At 34.1% G+C, this 17,992-nt stretch overlaps 2 protein-coding genes across 2 annotated transcripts; both read right to left on the bottom strand.

Moving 5' to 3' along the window:
- Window positions 1-6,555: 6,555 nt before the first annotated feature.
- On the bottom strand, window positions 6,556-6,915 carry LOC114371660. Its single transcript, XM_028329029.1, has one exon. It carries the CDS (start codon window positions 6,913-6,915, stop codon window positions 6,556-6,558), a length of 360 nt encoding a protein of 119 aa, XP_028184830.1.
- Window positions 6,916-6,954: 39 nt separating this feature from the next.
- On the bottom strand, window positions 6,955-17,862 carry LOC114371659. Its single transcript, XM_028329028.1, has 5 exons — window positions 17,557-17,862; window positions 16,813-16,854; window positions 16,659-16,723; window positions 16,116-16,272; window positions 6,955-7,089 (listed from the first exon to the last, which is right to left on the bottom strand). The coding sequence occupies exons 1-5, from the start codon at window positions 17,860-17,862 to the stop codon at window positions 6,955-6,957; spliced, it is 705 nt and encodes a 234-aa protein (XP_028184829.1).
- Between the last annotated feature and the right edge of the window lie 130 nt (window positions 17,863-17,992).

Here is a 17,992-nt window from a genome sequence, read left to right as displayed (position 1 = left end):
GTTTTTTATTGTTTATTTTTTAGTCTTTATAGTATTTTTTTAAAATTTTGAATTATTTATTTATTACAAATTATATATAATGTAAGTAAAAAATTAAATTATTTAGGTGCAAAATTTGTATTTATTTGAAGTATTAATATGTTAAATTAGTTGTTCAGTATAGTTTTTGATAGTTTTTATTGTAGTCCTTATAGTGAATTTTTTTTTGGAAATTATGAATTATTTAGTTATTACATATTAAATATAGTATAAGTAAAAAATGAAATTATTTAGGTGCAAAATTTGTATTTATTTGAAGTATTAATAAGTTAAATTAGTTGTTCCCTAAAGTTTGTTATAGTTTTTTTTAGTCCCTATCGTGTAATTTTTTTTTAAATTATGAATTATTTAGTTATTACAATTTTTTTTAAATATAGTATAAGTAAAAAATTAAATTATGTAGGTGCAAAATTTGTATTTAGTATAAGTAAATTATTTAGTTCTAAATTTTGAATTTATTTGTATTAGTTGGTAATATGTATGTAGTTAATATATTTTGATGATATTTATCAAATTTTGATGTTAAGGACTAAATAAAAAGTATTAGAAGGGACTAATATATGGTTTTTGTTTATTGATATATATGACTATGAATTTTAGTTTTGCTAATATGGTGTGCACTAAAAGATTATGTAGACTTGTGTATGATGTATCAATTTTTGATTTGTTGTTAAGATGGACGAAGATCAATGGATGTATGACAATATAATGTCTCAAGAAGTCGATATGGATTATGAAAATGAACAAGAATGTGGTGTGAATGAACCACATGTTGATTGTTTGGATGCTTTTAATACTTCTCAAGTAATAATGTTCATTATTTTGAGTCATTTGATTGAATGTATGTGTTGTAGAAAACATAAATTGTCTGGGTTGTGTTGTAGGTCTTTGGTACTCGAGATGATGTTTTACAGTGGGCTCGATCACCTCATAAAAACGGATTTGTTGCAGTCATTATGAGGTCTGACACACATACTGGTAGTAGAGGAAGAAGTTCATTTGTGTTAATTGGTTGTGAAAGGAGTGGTCGTTATAAGTGTAGGAAGAAGGAATTTGTTAGAAGAGACACTGGGAGTAGGAAATGTGGTTGTTCATTCAAGCTTCGTGGGAAACCAGTGATTGGAGGGCAAGGTTGGATGGTAAAGTTGATCTGTGGGATTCATAATCATGAATTGGCAAAGTCATTAGTTGGTCATCCATACGCTGGGCGATTGACTAAGGATGAGAAGACAATTATTGTTGATATGACAAAGTCAATGGTGAAACCAAGAAACATCCTGCTAACATTGAAGGAGCACAATGCCAATAGTTGTACAACAATCAAACAAATATACAATGCAAGAAGTTCATATAGTTCTTCCATTAAAGGAAGTGATATTGAAATGCAACATCTAATGAAGCTTCTTGAACGGGATCAATATATTCATTGGCATAGATTAAAGGATGAAGTCGTGGTACGTAATCTTTTTTGGTGTCACCCTCATGCAGTGAAGTTATGCAATGCATGTCATTTGGTGTTTTTTATAGACAGTACCTACAAAACTAACAGGTATATACTCCCACTAATTCACTTTGTTGGGGTGACACCAACGGGGATGACATTCTCTGCTAGATTTGCATATCTAAAGGGTAAATGATAGCCTCCCTGTAGTTATTGTGACTGGCAAAGACCTGACATTGATGAATGCAGTGAAAACTATGTTCCCCGAGTGTACAAACTTGTTGTGCAGGTTTCATATTGAAAGGAATGTCAAGGCCAAATGCAAATCCCGAATTGATAAAAAAAAATGCTTGGGAGTATGTCATGGATGCCTGGGGTAGTCTGGTTGATTGTCCTTCTGAATAGCAGTTCCATGAGTGCCTTCAGATGTTTGAAATGGCTTGTTCACCTTGGCCAATGTTCGTTGACTATGTTAAGGAAACATGGATAATCCCATACAAGGAAAAATTTGTTACAGCCTAGATGAACAAGGTGATGCACTTAGGCAACACAACAACAAACATGCATTAAAATGTTCAAGTTTTTCTAGTAAGGTTTATGAATTCATGGAATTTAATTATTGTATATGTTTATTAGATAATAGCCTTGGAGACCTGTGTAGTGTTTGGGATGCCATGAACAACATGATCACACTGCAGCACACTCAAATTAAAGCATCCTTTGAAATAAGTACACATGTGGTTGGACATGTATTTAAAAAAACCTTATACAAGAAGCTTCTTGGAATGGTTTCAAGGTACACTTTAAATGAGATTGCTACTGAGTTTGAGCGTGTGCATTATGCTGGCAATAATCCTTCTTCTTGTGGTTGTGTCATGAGAACCACACACGATCTTCCTTGTGCATGTGAGCTATCTAGGTATGTTGTTGGCAGCATCCCTTTAGATTTAATCCATATGTTTTGGACAAGACTTAGTTTTTCAGACTAAGGGTTATGTGAGGTCGAAGTCACCATCAAGGAAGAGATCGAGACCATATCTACAAGATTTGAGGAACTTGATGTTTGTGGTAAAGTTACTCTCAAGAGTAAACTTCGAGAAATTGCATACCCTGATCAAAACTCTAGGTGTCCTCCTCCGTCAAAGGTCAATACTAAAGGTGCACCGAAGAAACCGATGAACAGAAACCAAAGATTAATAAAGTGTGATCCGTCTTACTAGGAGTATGTTGATGTTTTTCATTTTGTTCAAAAAAGCAACTCTTCAGTGAAGCGTAGTGCATCATCTTTTGACCCGCCGAAGCCAACAATGATCATCCCGATGTTGGATCAATTTAAGCCATTTATACAAGGTTTCATTGACAACATTGTAGATGTGAAAGCGGACGGTAACTGTGGATATCAGTCCATTGCCGCTTTATTAGGTATGGGTGAAGATTCTTGGTCGTTGGTGCGCAACCAATTAGTTAAAGAACTTGGCAAATGGTCGGATGACTATATCAACCTCTTTGGTGGCATAGACAAATTTGACGAATTAAGGCGGTTCCTACTTGTTGATGGGTTTTCCAAGGTATGTTGTTTAGGTTTTCTTTTTTAAGAACTAACTTTAAATAACTTTGATGTGTATATTTGTTTGATTCAGGTTAGTATGGATAAGTGGATGAATATAACGGAGATGAGATATGTCATTACATCAAGGTATAATGTAATCCTTGTACCGTTGTCCCAACAACAAAGCATGACATTTTTTCCTCTTAGAAGTCAACCACCAACAGATTCTTTTGTGCACCGCATTATATGTGTTGGTCACGTGTTTGGAAATCATTTTGTTCAAGTACATTGAAGATAATTAGTCTTATTTTTAAATTTAAGCAATCATTTGTGTTCATTTGAGTTAATAATGTTTGTTCACGTACAACATGTTTATTTGAAAGATCGTTGTCCTTTACCGCCTCTAGCATTGTTATGGTCTAGGAATTCTCATCCTTAAGCAAAGCAGTGGCCAACTCCATATATTAGTAGAATGCAGCAGTACAGAAGCTTCATGATGTTCAAAAGAGACTATGTCGACCTAAATGAAGACTGAACATGCATGGTTGTTATGGACTTTGACATGTGTTTATCTAATTTTATTAATTATGTGATTAAATTTGTTGTGGAGGGCCGAATATTGTACAATTGCTTGACATTGATAATGATTTATGTGATTTGTTAATAATATAGTTCATGGTTCGTATGAAGGTTGAATGTTAATGATTTTTGTGATTTTTTTGAATTAGATTTGAAGGTAATAAAGATTTGAGGCATCTACTATGTAGTTTAGATGAACTATGCATAATAAAAATTTGAGGCATATGCCTCTGCCTCAATATTGGTGTCTTGTTTCATTCGTTTAAGTTATTGATTGGTATTTAGTTAAATATGACTTTTGATCACACATGTATGATACATCGTGGTTAGAATTGACAACACATTATCAAATGCATGCATATTAAGATAAAGCGTGACACGACATTGTTAGACTTGACAACACATTCTAATGCAAGATAAAGCTTGACACCACATTGGTTTAGTTTGAAAGACAAACACAAAGCATCTGCACGCGTCTCTATTCTTTAAAAAAAAGTGAAGCAATGTTACTGAAAACCATCTATATATATGAGACACGCCAACACTCTAAAAAATCACACATTCTCTCCCAACCCAATTTTTAGAACAAAGTAGGGTATTTTTGGGAGAAACTAGCAGTCAGAAGATTGTGAACTCGACATTGGGTTTTATTTTTTCAAATGGATCGATTATTCACAATGATAGTGGTGTTTACTTTCAAACTTCCACTCCAATACCCATTTGAGTACCTAACGCTTGTGATTTTGCAACGCTAAAAACTAGAATACACAATACCCTTCAGCTAACCGACAAACAATATCTGGATGAAATTTACTACCGGCAGTCATTCACAGATACAGGTAACCAATTTCGCTTTCAATGTATGCAATTGAAAAATGATGATGATGTTAACACAATGTTAATGTGTAATCATCAATTTTCGTGTGTTGGTCCGATTGAGTTATTATGCACCATTGGTAGAACACCAGATGGTATATTAAACTTACTTCAAGCCACTATGACCCCTACTCATGATGCCCTTCTATATTACAACGGGAGGTGGAACATGCCACGCCAAAACAACTTTGTCGGTTACTCGTTCATAGGAAAAAATCCAAAAAAATTTGACATTCCTTCTGGATGTACCATTGATGAAATGAAGGATTTGATCAAGCAAGTTGCACCTCAAGGGATTCCCCTTGGTGGTATTCATGAATCACAAACGGTAAGGCGATTGTTTTTTCGACAACCAGGTCATTATGAGTATTCAAACAAAGTTATCAAATTTGAAATTATTGAGTTGAAAACTAACGATGTCGTACTAAAGGTCTTAGTACTGTCTAACTATTGGAAACAATTTGGGCCAATAGAAATTTTAGTTGTTTTTAGTAAACAGGTAATGAAAATAGAAGACGACGTGTATCGCTCGCCACATGATTAAATGCAAAATTAATATTAGTTAATTGTAGTTTTCATGCAAATTTTATTTGCTTCTGGATGTTAATGTAATGTTTGAATTTGAGTAGTTGTTCATTAGTTTTTCAACTAAGTTGTTCACTATTTGCTTTACCCATGAAACTAAGTTAATGTAATGTTTGCAAGTACGTCAATGTGGATTAGTATGTCTCTAAAATTTAAAATCATTTTTTACTGCATTTAAAATGAATTATTTTAAATTTAAAACCACTTTTGATCCCCTAACATGAATTAATGTAGATAAATAACCTTCATTTTACAATTTATTTTAAAAAAAATAGAGGTGTCGCATACTAATGTATGGTACATACCACAAATTTCAGATGTCGTTCCATGACATAGGTAATTAATTAAATTTTCCTATCCATAAACTTTTTCCCCAATATATAAGGTATACCCTATGTAGACGTATCCCTAAAAATAAGAATGAAAATCAACACTGATCTGCCCTAACTGCCAACAGAAACACGTAACGCAAAAATTGCATGGAGAAAGACATGCTCAATAGTCCACTATTTCTGAAGTAGTATATCCAAAATAGAGGTGTCGCATACTAATATATGGTACATACCATTCTAGTTTGCCAATTTCTTCTTGAGACAATCTATTCAACCTACGATCGAACACTATAAATATCTCTCTCAATAGCAAATTGAAATCTTAATATATCATGTTGTAGGAGACAAAGCTAGATTCAACTCTGATAGACTCAACACTCTTTTAAAATAATTAATTGTTATTTTTTTCATTTCTCTTTATCTTTCTTTATTTAACAAATCATATAGTTTATTATATTTACATTTATTTTTTTAGTATTTTGCACATTCATGATCAAATATTAAAGTTGCAAGTGATCCATTTCACAATTATTATTTTTTGTCATAACTCACAGAAAAATTATGTACGAAGTGCACAATGAGAATCAAACACGAGTTTTTCAACTAAATAGGTTATTCTCGCTCATGTGAATGCAACAATTTGGGCTAATAGAAAATGTTACGAAAAACATAAAATAAAAGCTATAACCAAATTAATGTATGACACACACACAACTAGAATAAACATACAATAAAAGTTATAAGAAAAATAATGTAACAAATACAAAATGTTAGGAAAAACAAAAATGTTGTCAAATACAACATATAAACATCATCTATCACTGATTCGTGTGCCGTCTTCGTCGTGCCCTAACATAAAAATTTCCATCTGAGGTGACACCCCTAGCAATCCTTAGGCAGTCTTCCATGATGTCATGTAACTTTGTGCCTACAGTGACCATCCTTAGGTTGAGCACACACTCCAACCATTCTACGATCGCTTTGCAAGCATCCTATGACATTCAAAAAAACACATTTATTACAGTATTTAAAATAACTAACATTTAATAAAACATTAAAGCAACTCATCTTACCACTGTATGTCTAGGCAGATCAGCTGCCTCTGAAGGTCCAGCTTCTGGTGCCATTGGGACCTTCGGGATATCTGGCTCCACCTATGTCTCATGTTGTGGGATAGGTGGATGTTTGGGCGGATCAACTGCCTGTGTGGGTGTGATGAATGGATGAGATATCCCGAAGAACCAATCCATGTAATCTGTTGCACATTGGTCATGCTCAACACAAATCTGTCCTACAGCTGCTAGATGGTCTAAGTAATGCATCCACCTGTCGTCCATATCCTCAAATGACAAGGTGGGACCAATAGGCGGTGGAGGAATGGTCTGAACGTAGCCAAATTGTCGCACCACCCTCTCCGGTCGATGTGTGACCACAATGGGACCCCATCTAAGCTCACCTTGAAAGCATGAAATGAGGTCAAACGCCCTAACTACTCGGTGGTCACCATAAGGCATCCAACATACGTCAGGGATCGTCAGTGCATCTATACGTGTCTAGTACGTCGATGTCGCGAATCCCTTTGAATAAGCCTTCGTAGTAAGCCAGCGGTAGGCACGTGATGACGTCTTATCATACCCTTCATCAATCATGCTCTCATGAACACTGGGAAAGTGCTCATATATCCAACACTACAAACATGACATCAACATGTTTGAAATGTCAAATAAACATATTAAAAACATATTTATATCATAATCCAATTTAACATATTACAAACATAAAATGCCCTTATGATTTCTTCTTCCTTTTTAAGTTGATTTTGAAGTTTTTTTCAGTTACGCTATGCTTTGTTTTTCGTTTTCTCCCTTTCGTGTTGATTTTTCATTGTTGAGAGAGGTGATGCTTTGATCGAGGTGAAAGTGTTACAGAGGTTGGTCGGTGGTGATTGTTGTGATGGTTGGTTCGGTTGTTAACGGAGATACATTGGAGGTACACCGTAAATTTTTTGTGTTTGCATAACATACAGATTAAGTAATCCGTAAGCTTTAATATAACTTACAGATTACATAATCCGTATGTTTTATACGGATTATGTAATCCGTAAGTTATATTAAAGCTTATGGATTACTTAATCCGTGTGGTTTATATTAATTTTTTATTTTTTTAAATAAAAATAAATATTAAATAAAAATTATATGTTTATTTGAAATATAATTCATATTATTGTTTTAAATGTTTTAAAAAATGTAGATTGATAATTAATTTGTAATTACTTTTTATATTTTTAAAATGGTATGACTTGTAAGATAATTTATAGTTGTAATTTATGGATAATTTATTTGAGTTTGTGGTCTAAAATTGATTGTTCTATGTAGTAATAATTTTAAGAATTAGAATTAAGTTGAATCAAATAATTTATTTGACTACATATGCTGCAGTTATAATTTTTTTATGTATTATATGGTTATGAATTGTAAGTATAAAAAGTTGATGTTATAGGTTTTTAATATATAGGGTTATTAATTTTAATGTTTATAAAATGGTAGGCAGTAAAAAATTACGTAGGGTTTTGTGTGATAGTATATGTATGGTGCGGTTAGGGGTTGTTTGTTTGTGATGCTGAAAATTTTGAATGTCTTGTTAAGATGGACGAAGATCAATGGATGTATGACAGTATAATGTCTGAAGAAGTTGATATGAATGATGAAAATGAAGATGAAGATGGTGTGAATGAAGAAAAACATGTTGATTGTTCTGATGTGTTTAATACTTCTCAGGTAATAATGTGATTTATTGTTACTAAATCAAAAAATGAATGTCCCTTTGAAGACTAAACTTGTGTGGCTTGTATTGTAGGTGTTAGCTACCCAAGATGATGTTTTGCAGTAGGCTCGATCAGTCGTTTATGAAATTGGATTTGTTGCGATGATTATGAGGTCAGACACAAACACTGGTATTAGAGAAAGAACTTCATTTGTGTTAATTGGTTGTGAAAGGAGTGGTCAGTATAGGTCTAGGAAGAAAGATTTTGTTAGAAGAGATACTGACAGTAGGAAATGTGGGTGTCCCTTAAAGCTTTGTGGGAAACCAACGGTTGGAGGCCAAGGTTGGATGGTGAAGTTAATGTGTGGAGTCACAATCTTGAATTAGCCAAGTCATTAGTTGGGCACCCATACGCTAGTCAATTGACTAAGGACGAGAAGACAATTATTGTTGATATGACAAAGTCAATGGTGAAACCAAGAAACATTCTACTAACTTTAACATTGTGTTTGGATGGAGCAATTAAAGTGAGTAAAGTATTTTAACTGAGCTATTAAAATGCTTCTTATATTTTAATCTATTTGGATAAAGTATTTTAGAAGTAATTAAAATGTCATCATTTTCTAAAGCATTTTAATAGACTAAATTAGAATAATTTTAAATTCTCACAAAAACCACAGGAATTAAAATTCCCCATCCCTCTCTTCCACTGTCAGCCACTCACTCACGCAGCAAACGCTCTCTTTCGCTTTTCCCCTCTCAGTCACTCTCTCTTCCCCTCTCAGTCACTCTCTCACGCTCTTCCCCTCTCAGCCACTGTCTCACGCTCTCAGTCACTCTCTCACGCTCTTATCCTCTCAGCCACTCTCTCACACTGCAGACGCAACTAAGTTTCCTTTGCGATTTCGATCCACACTCTTGTTGTGTCAAGTGTATTCATTTTTTTTCGTTAATTTGTGATTTATTTTTTATTTAGTTGTTTGATTTCATTGGTTTTGTACTCTGGGTACTCATTGTTTGATTTCGTTGCTCATTTTTTGATTTCTTTAATTTGTACTGTGGGCATTTTTGCAAATTTGTTAGGAACAGACCTTGCACTCTAGGTGCTTGTGTTTATTCTTCAATGAGAACTTTGGTTTCTTCACTTTGTGTTTATTCTTCAATGACAACTTTCTTTTCACAATATGTTTTTCTGGGATAGGGTTTTGGTTTGTAAATTTTTTGGATTAATTGAAGGGTTTCAATTGTGTGGTTAGAGTTCCAATTACGATGTATCGTTCGCTATTTTGATTTTGATTGATATGCTCTTGCATTGTAATGTTTGATTCTATTCACCTCCATTCATCTTAAACAAAACTTGAATTTCAGTACATTGTATGGAGGGCCTGTACATTTTTCCTTGCTTCAAGCCCAAAGGGCTCTTCCATGAGGGGACATGTTCAAAATAAAACTATTGGAATTAGTAGTTAAATGCCTATTGTTCACAAAAAATAAAGTAGTTAAATGCCTATTGGAATCTGTAGCAACTAGCAATTATTTTTCAAATTCATGTACATAGCTATTCTTATACTAGAGTATACTGTCTAAGGAACTAGGATCATCCTTAATCTCCTTATAATCATTGTCAAATTGTATATAAATACTAGATCAGCTAAATAACTCCCTCAATCTATTCAGAAAATTCATTCTCAGCTGTTAATTTGTGATTTATTTTTTATTTAGTTGTTTTGGATAATTGAAAGATTACCTCATTAGATTCTGTTGGAACAGGGGAATGTCCTAGAGTCAAGTTTAGTAGTCAATCATCATTATCGAGCATCAAAGTTAGAAATTGTTTCACTAAATTGTAAGTATATAAATATTTCCAATACTAAGTTAACAAGAGCTTTAAGATATTAATTTCTCTATTAGTGTACAAACTGACTATAAATAGGCGCTGTGCAGATTAACTATTGCCCTTTGTACTACTTATTTGTTGCATCAAACATAAGTGATAATTTATATTTTATGCAATCAATATCACTAGAAGGTAAAGTAAAATGAGCCAAGAAATATACGTACGAATGGTTTTTTGTTTGTTTGTACATATATTAGCTGACCTTAAATGTTGAACCTTATCATTGCTTGAACAATTTATGTGAGGAAGGTGTTGCATATCTAGCAGAGAACCCGCGATGTAAAGATTCTTCATCATCCTCTACCCATCCCTCGTCAAAGTTTTGAGCATAGCTTAAATGGTCATAGTTAAAACCACCAATGGGTTTATAAGAATTTGTTCTCTTCGCCCATGGAAGCTTCAACTTGAGACGCCCCAACATGAAAGCCTCCCTCCGTTTGTTTTGCTTCTAAGAGATGAACTTTTTTCCATGACTTCGAGATAGCTTCATTCATGGAACGAAACTTTAGTCTAGCTTGTAGTGTTTGTGCCTGGTGGGGGTGTTATCTTAATTCTCAATTTATTTGCTAAGAATTTTAAGTGTGTGGTAGAGAATAATGTATAACTTAAGAAAAAACCCTTTTTGGGTTGGTAGTAGCTAGATGATATGTATGGAGAAGCAATACTATTAACATCTAGATTAACCTCTTGATGACATCCTAGAAGAAAATTGCAACGAATGGGAAAGACTTGATACAATGGGCCAAATCTATTAAATGGTTAGTTGACGATCCAAAGCAGTTAACTATTGTGAAAGCTCTTCCAATCCACCAAAAGACAGATTATGTTTTAACACATCTTGGAGAATGAATCTTGGTGAGTAACCTTTTTTATGCATAGTTGAAGTCATATTTTCACTATAGTTATTTGTCTTTCTTGTTGTGACTTATATTATCTTGTTTCTTCTTCCCTAAATGACAATATTAGATGTTAATTATTCAGGCTCCTTGACCTTTACACTTGATGATGAATGAAGATTATGGAATGAAGAACATTGTTTTTTAATTTCTTTTAGTTATTAGGATTGTTATGTACTCAGTTAGTTGATCTTAATTTGGACCTTGTAATTCTTGTTTAAGATCTTTGTTTGGAACTTGATTAATATGGACCTTGTAATGCTTGTGTTGATTCATGTTTATGTGTTGGTGTGTTATTAGAAATTTGAATTTTTTCCCTTACGAACAATGAAATTAATATCATTTGAATTTTGTATGAGATAATTGTCCTTAAATTACATAATTATTTAATTTTAATATGTTTTTTAAAATTATTGCAAGACTAGGTAATTAATTTTTTTTAACAAGAATAACGAATTACATATCATTCATCTTTTAATTTTGTAGTACTCTTTAATCCAAGTTTTTTTGTCTATTACTACAAGAATATTGTATAAGATTCAAAATTATTTAGATCATTTAATTATTAAATATTAAAAAAAATTATTATTATATATTGTATAACATTAAATTTATTTTTAATATTTAACTATTTAAAAAATGACTCATGTTTATTTTCATTCAATATAAAAAATTTAATTTTTAAATAAATATTTAAAAATGGAAATTTGAATTTCATTGAAATTGAATTGCTTTATCCAAACAAGAAAATTAAAATACAAGAAATTGAATTGCCTCATCCAAACAAAATATTTACAAAATGAAAGGAATTTAAATCTAGACAATCAAAATGCTGTGTATTTGAATTTCTTAGAAATCTTTAAATCCTCCATCCAAACACATGGTAAAGGAGCACAATGCCAAAACAATCAAAATGCTGTGTATTTGAATTTCTTAGAAATCTTTAAATCCCCCATCCAAACACATGGTAAAGGAGCACAATGCCAATAGTTGTACAACAATTAAACAAATATAAAATACAAGAAGTGCATATTCCATAAGAGGCAGTGATACTGAAATGCAACATCTGATGAAGCATCTTGAACGGGATCAGTATATTAATTGGCATAGATTAAAGGATGAAGATGTTGTACGTGATATCTTCTGGTGTCATCCTGATGCAATGAAGTTATGCAATGCATGTAATTTGGTGTTTTTGATAGATAGTACCTACAAAACAAACTGGTACAGACTCCCGTTACTTGACTTTGTTGGTGTGACACCAACGGGGATGACATTCTCTGTTGGTTTTGCATATTTGGAGGGAGAATGTCTAAATAATGTGGTCTGGGATCTAGAACGATTTCAAGGACTTTTTCTAAGATGTGATGTCTTCCCTAGAGTTATTGTGACTAGCAGAGACCTAACATTGATGAATGCAGTGAAAATTGTATTACCTGATTGTTCTAACTTGTTGTGTAGGTTTCACATTGACAAGAATGTCAAGGCAAAAATGTAAATCCCTAATTGGTAAAAAAAAATGCATAAGAGTATGTCATGGATGCTTAGGGGAGTTTGGTTGATTGTCGTTTCGAGCATCAGTTCGATGATTGTCTTAAGAAGTTTGATATTTCTTGTTCACCATGGTCAATGTTTGTTGACTATGTTAATGAAATATGGATAGTTCCCCACAAGGAAAAATTTATTAAAGCTTGGACGAATAAGGTGATGCACTTAGGAAACACAACAACAAACAGGTATGAAAATGTTCATTTTTTATTAGGGTTGATGAATTCATGGATTTTAATTGTTTTTTGTGTATTTGAAATGTAGGGTTGAATCTGCTCATTGTTATTTGGGATGCCATGAACAACATGATAACGCTGCAACACACTGAAGTTAAGGCATCCTTTGAGACAAATACACATGTGGTTGTACATGTTTTTAAAGTTACCTTATACAAGAGGCTACTTGGCATGGTATCAAGGTATGCTTTAAATCAGATTGCTGCTGAGTATGGCCGTGCACATTATGCTGGAAAAAAACCCTTCTCATTGTGGATGTGTGATAAGAACTACCCACGGTCTTCCATCTGCATGTGAGCTATTGAAGTATGCTCTTGGTAGCATCCCACTTAAGACAATCCATATTTTTTGGCAGAGGCTAAGTTTTTCAGACCAAGGGTTATCTGAGCCGCAAGTGACCATAACCGAAGAGATGTAAACCATATCCAAGCGATTTCAAGAGCTTGATGTTTGTGGCAAAGTAACTCTGAAGAGTAAACTTCGGGAAATTGTCTACCTTGATGTAAACTCTATGTGTCCTCCAGAAAAGGCCAACACCAAAGGTGCACAGAAGAAACCGATGACCAAACACCAAAGATCAACAAAACATGATCTGTCTTATTGGGAGTATGTTGATGCTTTACCTTCTGTGTAAAATAATAATTTTTTAGTCAAACGTAGTGCATCATCACCAATTCAAAGAAAGACCTTGCCAATGTTGGATAAATTTCATCCATGCATTCATGATTCCATTGAAAACATTGTTGATGTGAAAGTTGACGGTAACTGTGGATATCGTGCAGTTGCTGCGTTATTAGGTATGGGTGAAGATTCATGGTCGTTGGTGCACAACCATTTGCTTAAAGAACTTGCCAAATGGTTTGATGAGTACATCAACCTTTTTGGTGGCATAGGCAGATTTGAGGAATTAAAAAGGTACCTACTTGTTGATGGATTATCCACGGTATGTAATTTATGTTTTCTTTTTTTAAAAAAAAAACTTAGTTTACATACATGTAATTCATATAGCTAGTTCATGCAGGTTACTATGGATAAGTGGATGGATTTAATCAACATGGAATATGTCATTGCATCAAGGTATAATGTTATCCTTGTGTTGTTGTCTTTGCAACAAAGCATGACCTTTTTTCCGCGTAGAAGTCAACCACTAATAGATTCTTCTGTGCATCGCCTAATATGTATTTGTCACGTATTTGACAATCATTTTGTTCAAGTACATTCATCGTGTTCATATTTTTTAATTAATGAAATTAATTGTGTTATCATAACTTGAAATTGTTTGTGCATGTGCAAGAGTTTATTTAAAAGACCGATGTGTCCTACTATTGTTAGTTGTTATTCATAAGTTAGTTTGGTATTGAAAATTTACAAGAAAAATAGCAATGTACCTCCAATTTATGGTTCTTTATGTAGAAATTGTACATATTTTCTTTATTGTGTGATTTTATAGAGTAGAAACTCCATTTTTGTAACCTAATGTTGAATCCAACTCAGTTTACAGGCTAAAAAAGAGAAGGTAAAAGTTGCTGATGACTCGCTTAATGAGGTAGATTGGCTAAGCGAGATGCATCCGCTTAGCGAGGCATCCAGCTCGCTTAGCGGATGGAAAACCCTAGAAGAGGATAATTCAGAGATCTGTGCGCCCAGCGAGGATGTTGTCTCTTCTCGCACTTAGTGCACCCAAGCTCGCTTAGCGGATTTTCACTTACTTGAGACATGCTCGCTGAGCGAGCCTTCGGGAGCTGAAAAAGTCCAAGAGCCTTTAAAACACTGAAGTTGGTGGGAACTAAAAAAAAAAAAAAGAAGAGACGGGTCTAGAGCAACAAGGAGAGCCTACCTTCGAGAAAAACTGAGAGATTTAGGATTGAGAGGCTGAAGAAGACATTCTCCATCATCTTTTTCCATTTTCTTTCACTAAAAATAGTTTCTTTCTTGTATTTTGATGCTTGGCTTGTAATGGAAGGCTAAAGCCTCTTTGTTGGGGAGTAACTACTGAAACTCTTGATGTAATACTCTTACTATCTATTTAATGTTATTTTTCTGCGTTCTTTGCTTCTATCTATGCTTATTTTACATGTTTGTGGCTTGATCACCCATTTGTATGTGTAGTTAGGCTTTTTAGTATTGGAAAATGCTTTAAAACCTTAGAACTTGGTAGAGCAAGCTAGAAATCTGTATGTCTAGGAATGGAGTGTAGTGATCTAGTCTATTTTACATTGTGCGCTTAATGCAACTCTGTTAGAGCGAGTTTTTTGAGGAATCAAGAACGAAAGCTAAGAGAGTTAGGCTCATTCATGTAAGGAATCATGGTCTGAGTATTTTCTCAGTGTAAGAACACTAGGATAGCATTAAATAGAGAAAAACCTTTTATACAACAAGAGAAAATTCAGTAGGAAACTCCCTAACGCTTTTAACTTGATAGTTGTCACATTTCATAGCTTTGAATGTTTTGTTTTTGTTCAAATAGTTTAATAGTGTAGAACTCAATTCACACTCAATATTTATTTTATTTCAAGCTTTAAAAGTGTTTACATACTAAATATACATAGTCTAGGTGAAACAAATTTCCTGTGGATACGATACTCGGTCATACCATTTTATATACTACTTTTGCGAATCAGTACATTTGTCGACCACCCGAACAACTACCTCTAGCTTTGTTATGGTCTAGGAATTGTCATCCTCAGGAAAAGCAGTGGTAAACTCCACATATTAGTTGAATGCAACAGTACAAAAATTTGATGATGTTCAAAAAAGACTATGTTGATTTAAGCGGACAATGAATGTTCACATACCGATGACATTGTAATGTACTACATTAATATATAATTGTTTCGCTGCATATTCACGTAATTATGTATTATACCTTATGTTAAACTTAACTGTTTAGGGATACTCCTTAACTTAGGGTTTAGTCTTACGTGCGTTGTTAGAGTTAACTGTGACGTCAAAACCAAGGTTTAGTGTTATGCTTTAAGGTTAAATAATTTATGTTTCTTAATAGTAACATTAAGAAAATTCAAATAAAATTGGTAAAACGAAAATGATGTCAAATACAATAAAATGATAAACATAGTCTAAAAATTTTCTTAAAGAATTGTAAATGTCTTCAAGCGTGATTTGTGTGTCGCCTTCGTCGCAACCTGACAAAAACATTGCGCTCTACAGTGACACCCCTAGCGATCCTTAGGCAATCTTGCATGACATCGTGTGCTTCTATGCCTTCAGTCATTATCCTTAGGTTGAGCAACCGCTCTAACCTTTTTGCAATTGCTTTGCAAGCCTCCATTGACATTGACAACAACGGATAAGGTATTACCATATTGCATAATTAAATTAAATGAAATTAAAAATAACATGAATATATATGTTACCACTGCATGTGCAGGTGCTTCCTCCATAGTTGTTGCCGCCACTGAGAACCCATGCATATCTGGTTCCACATATGTCTCATCTTGCATGATAGGTGGATTTCTGGGTGGATCCCTGGGCTGTGTCGGTGTCATGAATGGATGCGAAATCATGTAGAACCTGTGAATGTAGTCTAGTGCACATTGTCCAGACACAACACAAATTTGGTCCACCGGTGCAAGGTACTCAAAGAAATGCATCCATTTGTCGTCAATATCTTTGAACGATAACCTTGATCCCAGAGAGTGTGGAGGAATGGTCTAAACATACCCAAATTGTCACACCACCCTCTTTGGTCGGTGTATGATGACAATGGGACCCCATCAGATATGTCCAAAAAAAATATGAAATGAAGTCAAACTCTCGAATTGCACGGTGGTCACTATAAGGTATCCAACAAATTAACATCATCAGTCGTCAGTCGATCTAGACGTTTCCAATAAGTCGATGTTGGTAATGCCTTCGTAGAGGCCTTCATAGATGTCTAGCGGCGGGCATGTGGTGACCTTTCATCATAGTCTGGGTTTGTAAAAGCCTCAAGAATAGATGGGAAATGCTCATAAATCCAACACTACACAAATTTGATAAGAACAAAATAAATTTCAAATGAACATATTAAAAAACATAAAAAACAATTAAATAACAATCATTAACAATTACCTGTAATAGTGTGATATATCCAACAAGTTGTCTATCGCCACTCTTACAAGCATCATTAAAATTATCGTACATATGCACTAGAGCGGCAATTTCTCATACATAGCTTCCACTCTGATTGAGGTCTCGGAAGGTGTCCAAGAACACCACATGCACATGTGTTGCACTCTTGTTAGCAAAAAGAGTGCAACCTAACAAATGCAGCAAATAAGCTCGAGCTGCTACAGTCCAATGTCCGACCTCACATTTACTATGATAAATCTCTCGTAGCCACGATAGGCATGCGTATGCCTCAGGACATTGTATTGTCTCAGCTCTAGTTTCATCTCTAGTGACTTCAAGTAACTTGACTAACATCAACACCGCTTCGTCGACATGAAGAGTGTCAGAGTTGTGGAATGCACCTATGATGGGAAGATGAAGCAAAGAGGCCACATCATCGAGGGGTGATGGTGACCTCTCCTACTAAAAGATGAAAACTGCTTGTTTCCTTATGTCACCTCTCGACAAAAATCGATATAAGTCCTCGATCGTCAATGTCCAATAAACATGCGATCAAAAGACTTAATCCTGTGCCAGCGACTAGCCCTTCAATTTTAGCAGCAGGCCTCCCGAATTTCTAAACCTTCCTTCCATAGGAGGATAACTTCAATTCAGGACTTTCTGAAAAAATTCATATAATTTTAACAATTTTAACAATAATAACAAATACTTATTGAAATATAATTTATTAAAAACTATAAATACCTCTCCATTCCAAACAATGACTCCAACATAATCAATATAGGCAGTCAACACTGATGGGTCACGCGGTCCGCCTAAAAAACCCTCGACGTCATCAACAGCTTCTTCGACATGTTGGAATACCTCTTCAACTGCGTCATCCACGTGAGGAGCATCCTTAACAACAACGACAACTTCTTGTTGCCTACGTACGGATGTTGTGGGCCGTCGTCGTTGGGGAACATCATCTGAATCACGATTATCCTCTCTCCCTAGGGCTCTTCCTATATCTCTGTCTATGGCACGACCTAAACCTCTAGTTCTAACCATAATCTACAAATTTGCATATACATAATTTTTTTGTCAAAATTCAAACAATACTTAACTCAATTATAATACAAAAAATTATTTTAGAGTTAAAAGAAAAACAAAATCAATATGTTTAGAATTAAAAGAAATA

Source organism: Glycine soja, chromosome 10 (genome assembly GCF_004193775.1).
Source record: "Glycine soja cultivar W05 chromosome 10, ASM419377v2, whole genome shotgun sequence".
Lineage (NCBI taxonomy): Eukaryota > Viridiplantae > Streptophyta > Magnoliopsida > Fabales > Fabaceae > Glycine > Glycine soja.
This window is presented reverse-complemented; position numbering and strand designations above follow the sequence as displayed.

What these genes read in the sequence shown, in the direction of transcription:
- LOC114371660 (XM_028329029.1), bottom strand. Translation starts at nt 6,915, where the DNA reads ATGCCTTATGGTGACCACCGAGTAGTTAGGGCGTTTGACCTCATTTCA.
- LOC114371659 (XM_028329028.1), bottom strand. Translation starts at nt 17,862, where the DNA reads ATGGTTAGAACTAGAGGTTTAGGTCGTGCCATAGACAGAGATATAGGA. An exon ending in TCATTGTTTGGAATGGAGAG is followed by an intron (nt 16,855 to 17,556) that starts GTATTTATAGTT and finishes GATGCTTGTAAG; the next exon opens with AGTGGCGATAGACAACTTGT. An exon ending in AACCCAGACTATGATGAAAG is followed by an intron (nt 16,273 to 16,658) that starts GTCACCACATGC and finishes CTACATTCACAG; the next exon opens with GTTCTACATGATTTCGCATC.